This window comes from Aegilops tauschii, chromosome 1 (assembly GCF_002575655.3).
Source record: "Aegilops tauschii subsp. strangulata cultivar AL8/78 chromosome 1, Aet v6.0, whole genome shotgun sequence".
Lineage (NCBI taxonomy): Eukaryota > Viridiplantae > Streptophyta > Magnoliopsida > Poales > Poaceae > Aegilops > Aegilops tauschii.
This window is the reverse complement of record NC_053035.3, coordinates 387,253,876-387,270,908: the sequence shown is the minus strand read 5'-3', so window position 1 is coordinate 387,270,908 and position 17,033 is coordinate 387,253,876. Positions and strand designations below refer to the sequence as shown.

At 47.0% G+C, this 17,033-nt stretch overlaps 1 protein-coding gene across 1 annotated transcript; it reads left to right on the top strand.

Moving 5' to 3' along the window:
- The first annotated feature begins 1,210 nt into the window (after nt 1-1,210).
- On the top strand, nt 1,211-4,679 carry LOC109740317 (uncharacterized). Its single transcript, XM_073498717.1, has 5 exons — nt 1,211-2,188; nt 2,301-2,639; nt 2,704-2,848; nt 4,119-4,301; nt 4,425-4,679. Exons 1-5 carry the CDS (start codon nt 1,707-1,709, stop codon nt 4,677-4,679), a joined length of 1,404 nt encoding a protein of 467 aa, XP_073354818.1. The 5' UTR covers nt 1,211-1,706.
- Nucleotides 4,680-17,033: the final 12,354 nt, after the last annotated feature.

The following is a 17,033-nucleotide window of genomic DNA, read 5'->3' as shown; positions in this document are numbered from 1 at the left end:
GGGACTCCCTCGGGCGCCGCCGTCATCGCCCCTCCATCACCGGAGCCGGGCAAACCTTGTTGTAGTAGACAGTCAGGAAGTCGTCGTGTTAAGACCCCAAAGGACCAGTGCACCAGAGCAGCAACCATCGCCGATGAAGAGACTTGTAGATCGGAAAGATCAAACCTGGAACCACACCAACAAAGACGAACAAAAACTGGATCCAAATGGATCCACCGAAGACCAGCACCGACCGAATCCCATGAGATCCGTCGGAGACACACCTCCACACATCCCCGACAACGCTATTCGCACCATCGGGGCAGGGATCGGACGTGGGAGACATTATTGCTACCGAGGGACATCGTCACCGCCACACAGCCCCAACCAAGACGCTCAACCTAGCAAAAACGAGAACAAGGTCCCTCCCGCCGGGGGGGGGGGGGGGGGGGGGCGAGATCCTCCGCACCTCCATAGGCGAAAGGCCATCGGAGGCGGGGCGGATCCGCGGCGGCGCCGACGGGAGGAGGAAGAAAAATATTTTTGGGGAGGAGGAAAGACTTTGTGGCTTTGTTTAACCCTGCTAAAGTATATATAGTTTTTGTAGAAGCTCTCGCTTGGATCTGCCTAAAATGAAATTGATGCTATATAGATTAGTATATACAGTGACAGGGAAATTTAGCTACCCAATCAAGGCAGAGCCACGTTGCCTTGAGAGGAGACAGCAGCTCCAATTTTTAAATCGGAACGTGATTCCGATGTTCAAACGAAAATGATCCACGCATGGTTATCACGTTTGTGGGCTACAAAGATACCCAGAGCATACGTGGCGCTGATGGGTGAATTCCGATGGCAACAAAGATGGTCAGTATGATTAATAGCATCACGGTACAAAGCCTGCAACAGAGGAAGGCGCCACGAGTAAAAAAGAGTGAAGAAACAAGAGCGGAAGGCAGGATGAGTGGAAAACGCAACGAATTTTACTAGTAGCTGAGAAACGCTTTCAATCTTCAAAAAAAAAAAGATTGAGTTTGTTGGGCGCAGCAAAAATGAGGGGCGTGGACCTACCCTAAATGGAAGAGGCCGAGGACACAAAGTGCGTTTCCGGACAAGCGGAGGGCGGAATAATAAATGCTGCCACTGCTGCTAGGACGAGACGAGTCGAGCTCCAGCTGCAGCCCCGGCCTTGGGAAAAGCTGCAAGCAACGGCCAATAAAGAAAGGCAACGTCGCCTGCACAGCACAGCACAGCGAAGGCGCCATCTCTCCCTCCAGCCTGGACTGGCCCTCCCTCCCCCTCACGCGCACGCACACGGCCGCACCCAGCTCCTCCTCCGCTCTCTCTGCGCCCTCTGCCTCTCCCCAGGCTCGCTCGCTCGCGGAGAGAGAAAGCGAGAGGCGAGGGAGGTGGGAGATCACAGATCAGGAGGCTTTTGTTTGGTCGAGAGACCACAAGCTCCACCACGGCCCAATCACCGAGCCTCTGCCTTCTTTAGGCGCGCTCCCCTCCCACGGTGGAGGCCGAATCATCTCCTCTCTGCCTCCCTCGACCCACTTCGGCATCTGCCGGGCCGGGATCGATACCGCCGCCACCGCATAAATACCGCCTCCCCTGCCACTGCCACTCCCCCTCTCTTCTCCTCCTCTCCTCCCGTGGCCTCTGCCTGACAACGCTGGGCGGAATTGGTCGGCTGAGCCTGAGAGAGAGAGAGAGAGAGAGAAAGAAAGATGATGAAGCAGGAGTCGTGGATGGAGGTGCTGCCGGTGCCGCCGGCGCCCTACTTCGCCGGCCAGGCAGGCGGCTGGTTCTTGCAGCAGGACCAGCGGGGCACCGGCGGCGGCGGCGGGGCGTGGTCGCCGCAGGAGAACAAGCTCTTCGAGGAGGCACTCGCTCGGGTCGACGGGGACGCGCCGGACCGGTGGGAGCGGGTGGCGGCGCTGCTGCCCGGCAAGACGGTGGCCGACGTCATGCGGCAGTACGACGACCTCGAGAACGACGTCTGCTTCATCGAGGCGGGGCTCGTCCCCTTCCCCCACTACAACGCCAACGCCGGCGCCCCGGCCTCCGGGTTCACCCTCGACTGGGACGGCGGCGGCGACCTGGCGTTCAAGCGCTCCTGCTACATGGCGGCGGGCGGCAACGGCAAGCGCGGGCGCGGCGCGGACCAGGAGCGCAAGAAGGGCGTGCCATGGACGGAGGAGGAGCACAAGTAAGCCAGCCCCTCCCGATTACCCAACCCACACACGCACGCACAGCTTCAATCAAATCTCGCTCCGGCGCGCGGGTCGCTGATCGGCGGGACGAACTTCCGTTTGCCGCAGGCTGTTCTTGATGGGCCTGAAGAAGTACGGGCGAGGCGACTGGCGGAACATCTCGCGCAACTACGTGACGAGCCGGACGCCGACGCAGGTGGCCAGCCACGCGCAGAAGTACTTCATCCGCCTCAACTCCGGCGGCAAGGACAAGCGCCGCTCCAGCATCCACGACATCACCACCGTCAACATTCCGGACGACGACCACGCCAGCAACACCAACCCCTCGCCGTCGCCGCCCTCCGCGCTCACCGCCACCTCCTCCGCCCCGGAGCAGTTCGGCGCGCTCGTCGACAGCAAGCCGCCGCCGCCTCTCGGCGGGAACCACCGCTTCATGCCGGCCCATCTGTACGGCAGCGTGAAGCTGGAGGCCAGCAATAACGGCTACCACGGCGACTCTGTTCTGATGCAGATGCAATGCGGCCAGCTCCAGCCTCTCGGTTGACCAGGGGCTCCTTGGAGCAGCAGCAGCCCAGCCGCCATCGGAGAAAGCTGTCTCGTCCTCGAGCGTGCACGAGGAGGGAGGGGAGAACCACACCACATCGCACGTGCTCTTGGTCAGCGAGCAGAGATCATCCATGCAGGAGCAGTACACTGGACGGACGGACGGACGGACGGAGAGCGAGGATGAGATGAGGATGAGCGGCATGGCAGCAGGATGGAGACGGCGTTTGGCCTCTGTGTACATAACACCACGCCGACCGTGAAATAATTAGCAATATTCTATTATTTGCTACTCCCTAGCCATGGGAGGCGCTGGTACTTGAGCTTGGGAAGCACACTAGCACAGGAGTACTGTAGTGCTAGCCAGACGCTGTGATTACACCTGCCGGGCTTTTTTTTTTTCCTTTATATTTACTTTTGATTGATGTATTTGGTCAGCTAGTTAGTGTCATGCATGTGGTTATTTGGGTAGCAGCAGCATACCGTATGGTGTTACTTTTTCCTTGCTGTAACGTGTTGATCTTTTGGTTTTGGTGTATTAGCAATTTAGCATTGGTCACCCTCTCATTGACCCCTGCTATATTAATTAATAATGATGTAGTTGATGGTGATGATGATTATTAGTCATTTTTCTTGTGCTCTTTCCTGTCGTTTTTGAGGGAACGAGGCCTGAAGCGGATCAATAACGTAGGACTCTATGTATGTACATTATTGGCTCCTCTTCGTCTGGAAATTTCATGCTCCAAGCATCGCATCGTGCGTGCTAGTAGTACTCCTACTACCACTACACAAAATGGGAGTTTGTTTAAGACTTAGGCGTGTCAGAGATCGGGACTAAACAACGCTCGTGCTCGGCCCTCGAGAAGCCGAGCCGAGTGATTCCTCCTCGGCCATCGGAGGAGGCGAAGAGCTCGTCGCCGCCGGTTTAGCCTAGCTGAGACGGAGGTTGCACCCGATGCTGACGGTGGCGTGGCTGGCGCGCGGGCCACACTAGCAGCACGGGATGAGTCGGAGGTCCACCCAACCCAAGGAGCAGGAGGAGCAGCAGAGCACAACGGAGCGTTGATCGCCTCGTCCTCCTCCTTGCGGGAAGTCCACGGACACGCACCGATCATCGCAAGGAACACAAAAAGTTGCTCGGAATCCGGATCGGATCCATTTCGTTTTCGCACAGGAACAGACATTCCCGCGGATCCACTTGGAAAGGCCCGCCGGTGGCTGGCTCACGCCCTTCCGGTGCCTCAGTGGCCGCGGCATCTCCTCGTCCTCGGCGATGCACGAGAGCAAGTGTGCAAACAAGAATGTTCTCACCCTAGCAAGCTCTCCTCCCTACGTTTCTTCTTCTTTTTCGCGGAATGTGTACGTTTCTTCTTCTCCGTGGAGCAAGAGTCGGCGTCGGTGACATTCGAGGATAGTGGTATATGGGTTTTCTTTTCTTTCGACAAGGAGGCTAGAACCCCGGCATGTGCATCAACTTATGCACACAACCATACTTACCAGAGATTTATGGGGGATAGAGTCAAGGGTAACCCCTCTTCATTTTGTTTTTTGAGAACACCCAAGGGGGTAAAAATTGCAAATATACCATTCTAATTCCCCGAAAAATTGCCCCCCTCATGGTTCTTGGCTCCGTCCTTGAGACATACAGCTACTTGAGTTTATTTTGCATCAGGCGGCTGATTCTTGCAGGATGAGTGGAGCGGCGGCGGGGCGTGGTCGCTGGAGGAAAACAAGCTGTTCAAGGAGGCGCTCGTGCGGGTCGACGGTGATGTGGCGGACCGGTGGGAGCTGGTGGCATCGCTGCCGTCCGGCAAGACAGTCGCTGACGTCATGATGCACTACGACGACCCGGGGATTGATGTCTGCTTCATTGAGGCGGAGCTCGTCCCCTTCCCCCACTACAACGCCGGCGACAGCTCCTCGGCCTTTCGAAAAGTAGGTTGAAACCTCAACATCCGCATCAACTTATGCATATAGAGCTAGGGGGCCATTGCCCCCCTCCCCCACACTCAAGGGGGTAAACTTGCAAAGATGCCCTTCTAATTCTTGAAAATTTTGTCCCCTTCACGATTCCTCACTCCGTCCCTGAGATTTACAACTAATGTTGACTTCAAATGTGGGATTTGTTGCTTGTTCCATTGTTCTGTTGCTTCTGACTTGGCTCAAGCAAAAGTAATCACTCCCTCCGTTATAAGAACGTTTTTCATACTACACTAGTATGAAAAACGTTTTTATATTTTGGGATAGAGGGAGTATGTCAGTCCCATCACATCAACCATTATTAATACTCCTACAAGTGATCGTGGGATGTCTTCTTTCGTACGGGAGCCGGTTTTATGTAGCTAGAAAATCATGAAACGAATAAATAGGGCGTTTTGGTAACCAGGCTCCATGGAGCCCTTTATTTTTGAAAAATTCAAACTTCCTGGTTTCAAATAAATCTGAAAAAATACGCAGGTATACAAGGATGAAATATATATGTGCGTAAATATTTAGGATGAAATACCTTGAAACGTGGCCTGTAGGGCTGGAATTCGGGCTGAGTCGAGCCAGCTCGGCTCGACTCGCTAAAGCTCGTTTCGTTAACGAGCAAGCTCGACTCGACTCGTTACTATAACAAGCTCGAATCCAAGATTGGCTCGACTCGTATAACTCACGAGCTGACTCGTTTAACTTGTTAAGCTCGTTAATTATATGAACATAAAAGCTTATGAATATGATATAAATGATTACTTGAGAATGTAAAATATACATATTAAACATGTACAATGTTCACAAACAATTGTAAACACGTGCGAGCTTAACTTACAATTGCCAGTACTATTAAGTCAGTACCATGTACACGACCATTGACCACAAACAATTTTACATGACCAAGATGATCAACAAGCTAGTATGATACACATAAACAAACAATTGTAGTTTCTTTGAACGTCTAGGCGTTGTGTTGTGCGCACGGGACGCAGGGTGCTTGGCTGATCTTTTGTACCAAGCCTAACGAGTTACACGAGTACTCGTGAGATCGGCTCGTTTAACTCGTTCTATAAACAGTCTTAAACTAAAGCTTGGCTCGACTCATTATTCTTCAAGTTCGAGTCGATTCGAGTCGAGTCACGAGCTACTCATTTAGCTCGCGAGCTTCGAGCTTTTTTTCCAGCCCTAGTGGCCTGTGTAAAAAAACAAATTCACGTGCTGAAAAATCCCCGTGTTTGTTATCTTTTGCACAACCCTCATTTCAACGTATTTCGTCTTGAGAATCTACACGCATGTACATAGTGCCTCTATGTATATCTGTAATTTATGTCAGAATGTTCTGAAACGCAAAAAGTACAAACTTTGATGAATTTTGAATTTTGCAAATGGAGGCCTCCACGGTGCTCGGCCTGCAAAATCAATTTTCCGGAACTATTTGGCTAAAATTCAGTTTGATGTACGTAAAGCGTGTTTGCAAAACAGATGTAAATTCCATGGAGCGCTTTGTGTCCGTCTAGTTAACTGCGAACCGTCTGATCCTGCTCCGCTTTAATCCTCCAGCCCTACACCGTCACTGTTGCGACGTTCATTACACCACCACCGCTGTGGGTCTGTGGCACAGTACGTGCAGCCTATCTAGCTAAGCTAGCTAGCTAGCGAGCATCGGCTCCAGCCCATGGAATCACTCCGGGACAGTTGCCACACAAGAGCGCAACTTGCAGCGCAAGTGGGCGGGCGGGAAGATGCATGCAATCCCACGCAAGCAAAGTGGGCGCGGCCTTTCCTTTCCTTTCGCTTTGCCCGCCCGCCTCCCTCCTTTTCCTCTGTCCCTGGGGAGCATACAATACGGCGGAGGACGGGAGTGGCGGTGAGTGTGGTCGGCGTTGCCGGGCCGCCATTGGCCGGAGCTGGAGTCCGTCCGAGGCCGCGTCGACGGTTCCACGCCCGGCCCCGGGTGGGCGCTTTCGCCTTTCGGGAAGGGAGGGAGGCATCGTGTGTCGGCGTCCTCGCGGGGCCTGTTGCGCGCACCGGCGTTGAGATTCCTGGGGCGCCCGCTGCAAATGGGCGTATAATTGAGCCGGACCGGAGATGGAGAGGGCCCGGAGATTCGAGATTCCGTTTCCGCCCCCTTCCTTTCCCGCGCCTGGACCACACATACACACGGAGAGATTTGCTGCCCCGGATACTGCGAAAGCAGCGAAAAGATGCACCGGCGGCAATTGACACACAGATTTCCCACAGCTTTCTCTGCAAAAATAAAATGAAATTAAGCACACGAGTTAGCATATTAAGACTCCGCGTCAGCGTGCACCACAGTTGTACCGAAGCACCAGGATCACTAGGATCCGTCGGTTCGGGCCACTTATCAGTCGGCGATATCAAATTCGACGAGCATGTTTATTTATGCACTACTAGGAGTAGTAGTAGCTTGTTCGTTTGCTTAAAGAAGTTGGGGCAATGCTTTTGGCGCGCATCTTTTCGCCGGTCTACTTCGGCTTGGCACGCTCTCGCATATAAAAAAGGGTGGGGGTGGCCACTCACTCTGTTTTCCAAAATGGAGGGAAAGGCGCAAGTATCCATTGCTAGATTCGGTAGAAAGAGCCTAGTAGGAGCATGATCGATCATCAGCCCTAAGCTAAGTAGGTCGAGCTAACCCCGCACTCGGAGCCAGCCAGCGAAAGCTCAGTCAGGTTTGTGGCGTAATTGACACCTTTTTTTTTTAGTTAGCTTACCAGGCTTGCCTATGCCCACATCGATGCGCAGTCAGTAAACAAATGCGCTCTCAAACCGACCACCGTAGGCAACGCTAGTGGCGAACGGAGTTATTGGTTCACGTAATAACCGGGCACGGCAGGTGCAGTTTCCCGGCAGGGGGCCGTGACTAGTTTAACCCCCACCACGCATCAGAAATTCAGAATACTCGCGTGCGCGCAGCCATGCCGTTTAGCAATGCTAGTTAGCTGCTGCTGGGAAGCCATAGACTGGTCAAGATCAGCTGCTGAGTTGAGTCAGATGGGAACCCGGCAACAACAGATCTCGCTAAGGCGACGTCATCGGACGAGATGCCCCAGCCACGGCCGGAGGGGCATCGTTATCGCCGCGCAGCCCCGCGGGCGCCCAGTGGCTAATAAACTCCGTCAGAGCATCGCAGACCAACCGGGCCGGGCTGCAAACCAACTGACGAGCACCTGCCGACCGGCCGGCGTTGCTCCTCCAGCTACGTGCCGCCACCACTGACTCGTTGGAATCAGCAGCAGGTAGGCAGGCCAGCCATGCATCACCGCCGGGGGCCGACCGCTCTTCCAGCTCCAACTGCAACCGCTCAACACGTAATATACGTACCAGAACTAGCAGAGTGTTGTCGACGTGTAACTCGGTATTTTGAGTACGTATCCGCTCCCGTAGAAAGAGACATGGCCGGCATGCCTTGCCGGACCGCACGGCACGGATGTGTCACGTGTTCAGATGTACCTACAATTTCGCAACGGAAAATGTAAGTGGGACCATCCAATTATTCTACGCGCCGGTTGAGACTGGGGGAGCTGCACCTGCGTGCCAGAGGAAGGCCCAATAATGGGCACATGCAACCACACCCAGTGGCAGTGGGGAACACGCACGAGCAAAAATAACCTGCTACTCCTACTACCAGTTACAAAGTGGCGCCTTTTCTTGCTCCCCTACCCTTGACAAAGTTTTCCCTAACAGACCTGGCATACTGCCATTCTACGTTTCACGTACTTTTTTTAATCCGAAACATATCAACATTCTGGGTTCTACTCCCTCTTACATTGACTTGTGTAAGACGAGATGGTTATGGGTGGCTCCCACTGATTTGAACAAACGAAAGTATGACTAGCTGTGGACGAAATAAACTAGCACTGAAATAGCAAAGGTAAGAAGAATATACTGCAATCATCCTGCTCATGTGCGGGTGAAGTTAAAAGGTGAAAAATTATAGAAGGTGTGCGTCCGTTGGTTGCAAGTCGCTAAATATCTCCTGGTGCTCATCAACCTCTGTGGCCCCATTAACAGATGGCTATGCCATAGAAATCTCATTTCTTGCAAAGATCTGAAGGGGAATTATGACTGTACCACGCATCAGATCGCAGGGCCCCCATGTCCGCGTCTGTGAGCTTTCACTCGAGCTCTAGCCTGAATTACTGTTCTATAGCAAAGTAGTACTATGAATTTTAAGCCTCTAAACAGAAACTACGCACCTGCTATTTTTAGGAGATTGCTTCGGAAAACTATTCTTAGGACGAATGGTAGCCAGCCGCTCCTCACCGGCAAATCTGATTCAACGGTCGGCTTCACTCTACTACAGTGCTACAGATGAAGCAGGGACCATCACAACAGTGTTTTGGACCACGCCTCCCCAACTTGCATCAGCCCCTTCCAAATCGCCATCAGTTCTGCTGCTGGTGGGGTATGTTTCGGCCAACAAAATCCATCAAGGCCCAACCAGATACATAATCTACTTATAGAAAACTAATTGCGCTAGCACGTACAAGTTCATCAAAGTCCAACTCGTTTTTGTAACAGATAACAAGTTTTGTTAAGTTCAGAGCATAACCAAGAAGTTTGTACTATAGAAGGTTAAAATCCAATGCAAAAAAAATCCAACGCCGTGTGCCATTCTAAACTTTTATACTTCTAGAGTAGATACAAGAAGCTTAATAAAACTTGTTATCAGTACTTCTTGGAAACTTCTATACTTCAAGGAAATCACGCAAAAAATTGCAATGTGAACTACTATCATTACTTCTCTTACCGCATGCTACTTAAAGCTCACAGTATATACCAACATGTTGGTAACATATATGAGCATACATTCACAATGTGACCAAATAAACCAATCATTTCTTTTGGGCGTGACTGTGCTGCTTCGGCCCTGCACCTATCGTTGGATGTCTCGGTTGGTTGCTTTTAGACAAAGCTAGAGGAAACCCTTTTTCGGTAATAAACCAATCATAGAGTACACCCAAACTGGATTCTGGAACTAGAAGAATTTATCAATAAAATTCCATCAAGAAATGGATAGGAGAATGGTCGTCGATCACTCTTGGCAAAAAAAAAATGTCACTCTAAGATCCCCGAGGAGGCGAGGAGGAGTAATTTGATGTCAATACAAACTACTCAATTCCTTGTTGCAGGGTTGCCTTGTGAACTTTGTGAATGGATATGCAGGTCATAGTTTATGGGCATCTGGCTTATATATAAGCAAAAGCATCTAAAAAATTGAGCATCACATACCTCAGCTCCTACTTTATCACCCCAAAATGTATTCAGCATGCAACGAGAGAAGGGAAATTCTCGTAAGCAGTATATAGTTATAAATGCTAACACACTACTCATACTGCTTTGTGCATGGAATATGTGGCATTTCATAACACCCACTAAGCATATTTAAAGGAAACACCATCAACAATGGTTGTGAGCAGCAACCACAATGTTCGGTTTCTATTGCTCTGCGTAGCATATGCCCATGCATATACTTCGCTTGAGAGAAGTTTGTACCAAGCCCAGAAGAGATCCAGTTTGGGCCAGTGGTTGCTGTATTATTGGGTTGGATACAATTTAGCCAGAAAGGGAAGTCTAGGAGGACGCCCCTATGTCTCCGAAATCACTAATTAAGGAGTACTCGTTGCAAAGAACACTCCACATTTCCAGATCGCAACAAGTGGCGCACATGCAGCGCGCCATTTGTCGCAACCTGGGAGTTTTCCCTTTTTTCGTAGATCCATTTATTCAAAATGTTTTATCTCTTAAACCGTGCGTCCAAATCTTGAACCGTTTTCACAATTGGATTCCTCGCGTTGAGATCTTCAAAACTAGATCCCATGTTGATAGGTTTTGACGAACTTTTTTTTCACGAAAAAACCGGACGAGAAAACCGGGTGAAAAAACCAAACCGGGAGCACGGTTTTTTCCCTTTCCGAAAGAGGCACGGCCGTGACTCTTGCGAAAGCACAACCGTGCCTCTCGTGAAAGCAAAACCGTGACTCTCGTGGAAGGAAAAAAAGAAAACGCGTTTTTTTTTCGTTTCCGAGAGGCACGGCTGTGACCCTCGCGAAAAGCACAACCATGCCTCTCGCGAAAGCAAAACCGTGACTCTCCCGAAAGAAAAAAAATAGAAAACGCGTATTTTTTTCCCTTTCCGAGAGGCACGGCCATGACTCTCGTGAAAGCACAACCGTGCCTCTCGCAGAAACAAAATCGTGACTCTCGCGAAAGAAAAAAAAACAAAAAACGCGTATTTTTTTTCCCTTTCCCTTTTCAAGAGGCACGGCCGTGACTCTCGCGAAAGCACAACCGTGCCTCTTGCGGAAGCAAGACCGTGACTCTCGCGAAAGAAAAAAAAACAGAAAACGCGTTTTTTTTCCGTTTTCGAAAGGCACGGCCGTGACTCTAGCTAAAGCACAACCGTGCCTCTCGCGGAAAAAAACATGACTTTCGCGAAAGGAAAAAAAAAAGAAAACACGTTTTTTTCGCGCAAAAATTTTTTTTTCAAAATTTTTTTTGATCGAAAAGCTAAAGAAGACCGAGCGAAAACCAAAACGTCGAAAACCCCCGAAAAAAAACTGTTTAAAAAGCCGAAAACGCGTGCCAAAAAAAAATCCGGAGGGAGCGTCCAGAGCGCGACACGTGGCAAATGACTGAGAGCGCGGCAAGTGGCGCTGATCGTTGCGAGGCTCCCGAAGGAGCGCTCGTTAACTAGTTGCTCCCCTATGTCTCCCTTTATAGCAAGGTGTAGGGAACCCTCGCCCGAGATTGGCCGGCCCAGGCGCGCGCCATGACACAGCCTCAGTTATTCTGTTTCTTTTCATGTTTCTTGTCTTCGTTTCTTGCTTTCTTATTTTTATTTATAGTTTCAAAATGTTAAATGTATATAGAAAAATGTTTCTCATGTATACTAAAAATGTATACAACATTTATGAAATAAATGTGTATAGAAAACATTACTCATGTATACAAAAATGTATGCAACATATATAAAAAAACTTGATCATGTACTTAAAAAAATGTTAATCAAGCATTGCAAACAGGTTAAATGTGTATAGTAATATTTTATTCATATATACAAAAATATCTACAATAAATAAAATGTGTATAAAAAATATGATAATTTATGTAGAAAATGTTGAGTGTGTATAAAACAATATTCGTGGTATCTATGAAAATGTACGGCGTACGTTAAATATAAATAGATATAAAAAAGATATATTTAAAAAATTAGATTCTCTATCTAAATTTTTTTAAACATGTATATAATTTTTTTCCTAACATATACGAAAAATATAGATTGTTTGTGAAAAATATTTATTGTCATTAAAAAATTGCTCACAGCATATTGTAAAATGTTGACCATGTATACAGAAAAAATGTTAATCTTGTATTTATAAAATGTTAAACATGTATTAAAAATTTATTAAATATATAACAAAAATATACAATATGTACGGAAAAAGGTAGACATAGAAAAAATTCAAAAATAATAATAATGTATTTCATAAAGTTTACGTGTAAATAAAAAAATGTTTCTGATGTATACGGAAGATGTTGAATATGTATTGAGAAAAGTTGGCATGTCTTCAAGAAAAAATTTGATAAAAGGCAAAGAAATAAAGAAGACTAATAGAAAGAAAATCATTGCAAGGGAATGAAAACAGATAAATCCAGCAAAGAAACAAAGAAAAACAAAGAAAACTGATGAAAACCAAGAAAGAAACAAAAATACCTGAAGCAAAATGAAGGAAAAATAAAGAAAGGAAAAAAATAGTGATACCCAAAATATAGAAAGAGAAATAAATAAAAATGAAAGAAATAAAACTAGTGAAAGAAAGAAAAACCAGAAAACATAGAAAACCTATGAAGAAACAGAAAAAATCCAAAGAAAAACTAAAACGGACCAAACCTCGACCAGGAGAAGTCACCTCGCTCCCTCAATGGAGAGAAGAAAATGGGCATGCCAGGTCGCTACAGAGCGGGGGGAAAGCTTCAAGCGAGAGAGTAGGTCTACTCATTATAAGCGAGATATAGGCTTTGTTAGTCCAGGAGGCAACATGTTGGTATTCACCCTTTCCAATTTCTATATGCTGCTCAATGCTGGCGGCAATAGACAGGAATGGCCCCCAAGGGCACGCATGCGCCAACCCAGTTTGTAGCACAGGAAGGGCGGCATTTTCGCCAGGTCGCCAAATGCTATCCGGCCCCTTCAGCGACGTTTCCTTCGAGTCCCACAAACGGGCACGCACCCCCCGCTATGCGATGGGCCGGCCCATTTCATTTTGTATACCTGTTACTAAACTACAAACACACGAGCATGAGTTGTGGTTCGAACCTGCGACGGGTGAGTTCAGTGCAAACGCGATAACTGCTCGGCCACCTCACCTAGCGTGCTTACATACATGTTTTTTCGTCTTCTGTTCTTTCATCTTCTGTTCTTTCATTTTCTTTTCTCTTTTTTCTCTGTCTCTTTTATCAAGTTTGTGATTTTTTCCTTCAAAATAGATTAACTCTTTCCAAAATCCATGAACTTTTTTTAAATCATTGATATTATGTTCAAAATCATGAACTTTTTTTTCAAAATCGATAAACCTTTTTCAAATTGGTGAACTTTTTCGAATTTGTGGACTTCCTCAACATTCGTGAACTTTTTTTCAAATTTGATCAACTTTTTTCCAAATTCGATCAACTTTCAAATTTGTGAACAGTTTTTGCAAAATTCTTGACCTTTTCAAAATTGATGATTTTTCAGAAAAGGTTGTGAAACTTTTTTTCCAAAATGGATGAACCTTTTTCAAAATTCGATGAAACTTATTCAAATTTGTGAGCTTTTTATAAAATTGATGAAACTTTTCTAAATTTGATGAACTTTAAAAAAATAGATGAACTTTTTAAAATGTTTGATTTTCTAAAATGGTTGATATTCTTTTTTTTCAAAATCGATGAACTTTTCAAATGTGGGAACTTTTTTCAAAATGGATGAATTTTTTATAGTTTTTTTGAATGTTTTTCAAAACTGATGAACTTTTTTCAATATTGGTATGAACCTTTTTAAATATATGAACTTACTTCAAGTGCTACATATTAATGTTGTTCTACCACAAGGGTAGAATACAATTTTGTCATTTAGAAGAAAAATGAGATGAGTTGGCGTAGTTGTTATTGTCTTGGCTACTCACGTTGGCAAGCACAAATCAAATCGGGCTTCTCCGTGAAATCCCTCGTGTTTTTAGCTGTACAAGCAAATAAACTTTTTCTCCTTGTCGCGTTTGCTGGGCCGGGCCACTAAGTGTGGTGTGCGGGCGCCGGTAGCGGTAACTGGTGCAAATGATGCTGAAGAGGAGGCCTCCACCAAGTCTTATTCGGCGCCTTTAGTGCCCGTTACTTCGTTATTCGCAAACGGGGTTGTGGTTGCTAGCGAGGGGATTCAAAGTCAAGATCTCCTTGTTCACAGGGAACCACACTAACCAACTAGGATATCTTAACGTTTGTGCCTAATTACTTCTTTTCTCCCTTTTCTTCTTTCTTCAATCCGCGAAAGCTCACGGTTTTGGGAAGCTTCCCAAAACGTCTTTCCCGGAACGCTGGTCGTTTTTTTGGAAGTTTTTTTTCTTCCTTTTCTTGTTCCTTTTTCTTTTTTAAAAAATTCATGAATTTTGTACAAATTCAAGGTTTTCTTCAAATTCATGAACTTCTATACAAATTTGATAAACTTTTTCCTTAAAGTTTGTGATATTTTTTAGAAATTCCTTAAGTTTTTTCAAACACAATGAACTTTTTTTTCAAAATTGATGGACATATTTCAAATTCATGTAGTCTTTCCCAAAAAATGCATGAACTTGTTTTGAAATTTGTGATTTATTCTCAAAAGCAATGAGTTTTTTCCAAATTCGTGAACTTTTTTTAATGATATTTTTTGAAAATCATATCTTTTAAAATTCATGAAATTTATTTGATTTTGTGATTTTGTTTTCTAGTACATGAACTTTTTTCGCAAAACTGGTGAACTTTTTTCAAATCCGCAAACTTTCTTTTTCCAAATGTGCGACCTATCTTTGAATTTGTGATCTTATTACGAGTTTTTTCTTTTTTGCTTTTTTTTCATAAGTCAATAGTTGGCCGGTCTACCACCACTGGTAAATAGCGACCCTCACGCTTTTTGGGCCGGTCACTGCACACACGCACGAGGAGCTCTCGGTGTTTTCTCCGTTTCATTAGTGTTGGTTTATCTCGTGTTCTTAGTTTTTCTGTTATTCTTTTTTACTATTTTTTCTTTTCTTTCCTTTTTCCTTTTTAAGGTCTTCCATTTTGAATATTCATTCTCTTTTATAATTGCCATTTTGTCATAATTCTGTCGTTCGATTTTTCATGTTCTCAATTTTTAATCTTTCAAGAAATATTTTTGAAATATTATCTCATTTTTCCATAAAATACAGTAATATATTCAAAATGTATGAAATGATACGTCTTAGGTGTATCTACTTTTCCAAACACTTTTTTTCTTGTTTTTTACTCTAATTTGCATGACTTGAATGGAACTAACCCGGACTAACGCTGCTGTGTTAAGCAGAATTGCCATGGTGTTGTTTTTTGTGCAGAAATAGAAGTTCTCAGATTGAGCTAAAAATTTATGAAGAATATTTCCAAAAAATATAAAAAATATTGGCAAGGAGAACTACTGGAGGGGGGCCACCCAGGAGCCACAAGCTAAGGGGGCGCGCCCTGCGAGCTTGTGGGTCCCACGAGCCTCCAGTTACCTTAATTCCAACTCCATAAATATCATTGTCGGTCCAATATCCGGCGTATCTCGTAGTAGGGGTCCTAAGCTAGGCCTCTTAGAGCGATGGTAACATGGCCATGGGATTTTACCCAGCTTCGGGCTGTCTCGAAGAGATAATACCCTACATGCTGCTTCTGATTGTTTTCATATGGAGTGTAGTACAGAGTACATGTATCTACCACGAGATTGTTCTAATGAATATGAGATTGTCTATTGACTAGCCTGGCCTCGGTTTATATATGCATCGTAGGCCTAGGGTTTAGAGGAATCCTTGTCTTGGGCGCCAAGTCTCGTGGGGTCTTCCTTGTATGCGGCGTGGGCTGCCCGAAGTGGCCCATGAGTGAACCGCCATGGGGGTCCTCGGCCCGATCCAGCTGGTCGGGAGACGACGTGGTGAGTACCCCCTCGTCCAGGACACCGTCAGCAGCCCCCCGAACCGGTCTTCAAGTTGGGGACGCTCCTCGATTCTTCCGAACTGTTCTTCATCTTCGGTCGTCGGTCTTGAAAACTGGTTCAACAAATCTTCTCATCTGCAATCTTGAGGATCGCCGAAGTGCATCCGAAGAGTTTACACGTTGGGTATCCGGGGAGCCCCTTTAAGTTTCCGGCCTTTATCAATGCCTTGTTATTTTTATGCCACACCTCGGGTTTGAAGTTGTTCCCGGGCGGCAGCGTCCTCTTGCGTCCGAGCTCCAATGCCGGACTGCATTCGAGGTATCTTTTGCAGCCGAGCACCAACGCCGGACCACTTCCGAGCTCCAACGCCGGACTATGTCCAAGCTCCAACGCCGAGCTATGTCCAAGCTCCAACGCCGGACTATGTCCAAGCTCCAACGCCGGACTGTATCCGAGCTCCAACTCCGGACTATGTCCAAGCTCCAACGCCGGACTGTATCCGAGCTCCAACGCCGGACTATGTCCAAGCTCCAACGCCGGACTGTATCCGAGCTCCAACGCCGGACTATGTTCAAGCTCCAACGACTGTATCCGAGCTCCAACGCCGGACTATATCTGAGGTTTCATAAATCACCTTGGTTCAAAAAAGTTGAAGGAGTTTAGCCGAGCTTAATGCCGGAAATGCCCTCTATGGAGCCAGCCACTAGCGCCCGAGCTTTATGCCGGACTGCTTCCGAGGTGGTGTACCACCCCGGCTGCGGGCCGATTTTTTGTCAATATTTTTGATTGGTGCAATTTATTCTCTGCCGAGATATATAGGCAGTAGCCCTCAAGGTGTGTATCAGTCTAAAAACCGAGATGCACCTGAAGGATGACATAAGACCGCTGGTCCCAGTAGCCCCTTAGACCCAGGTTGATTCGCAAAATCGGCCTGAGGATCAACTCCTAGCTTGGCAGAATGCTTCGGGACACAAAAAGCGGTGTGCAAAGTCGTCAAGACTCAGGTTGGGTGCGGCCGACCAATCTGAGGATCATAATCTCCTCGAAAGCTATATTGCACTTAAATTTTCTGCATTGGATTGTCAATGCAGTAGCCCCCGAGAATTGGGTTGGGCAAAATGGCCGACCCTAGGATCGTACCT

Excerpts from the sequence above, each read along its gene's own strand:
- LOC109740317 (XM_073498717.1), top strand. The coding sequence starts at position 1,707 with ATGATGAAGCAGGAGTCGTGGATGGAGGTGCTGCCGGTGCCGCCGGCG. Across the intron at positions 2,189-2,300 it reads TGGACGGAGGAGGAGCACAA|GCTGTTCTTGATGGGCCTGA; the intron begins GTAAGCCAGCCC and ends CGTTTGCCGCAG. Across the intron at positions 2,640-2,703 it reads CGCTTCATGCCGGCCCATCT|ATGCAATGCGGCCAGCTCCA; the intron begins GTACGGCAGCGT and ends GTTCTGATGCAG.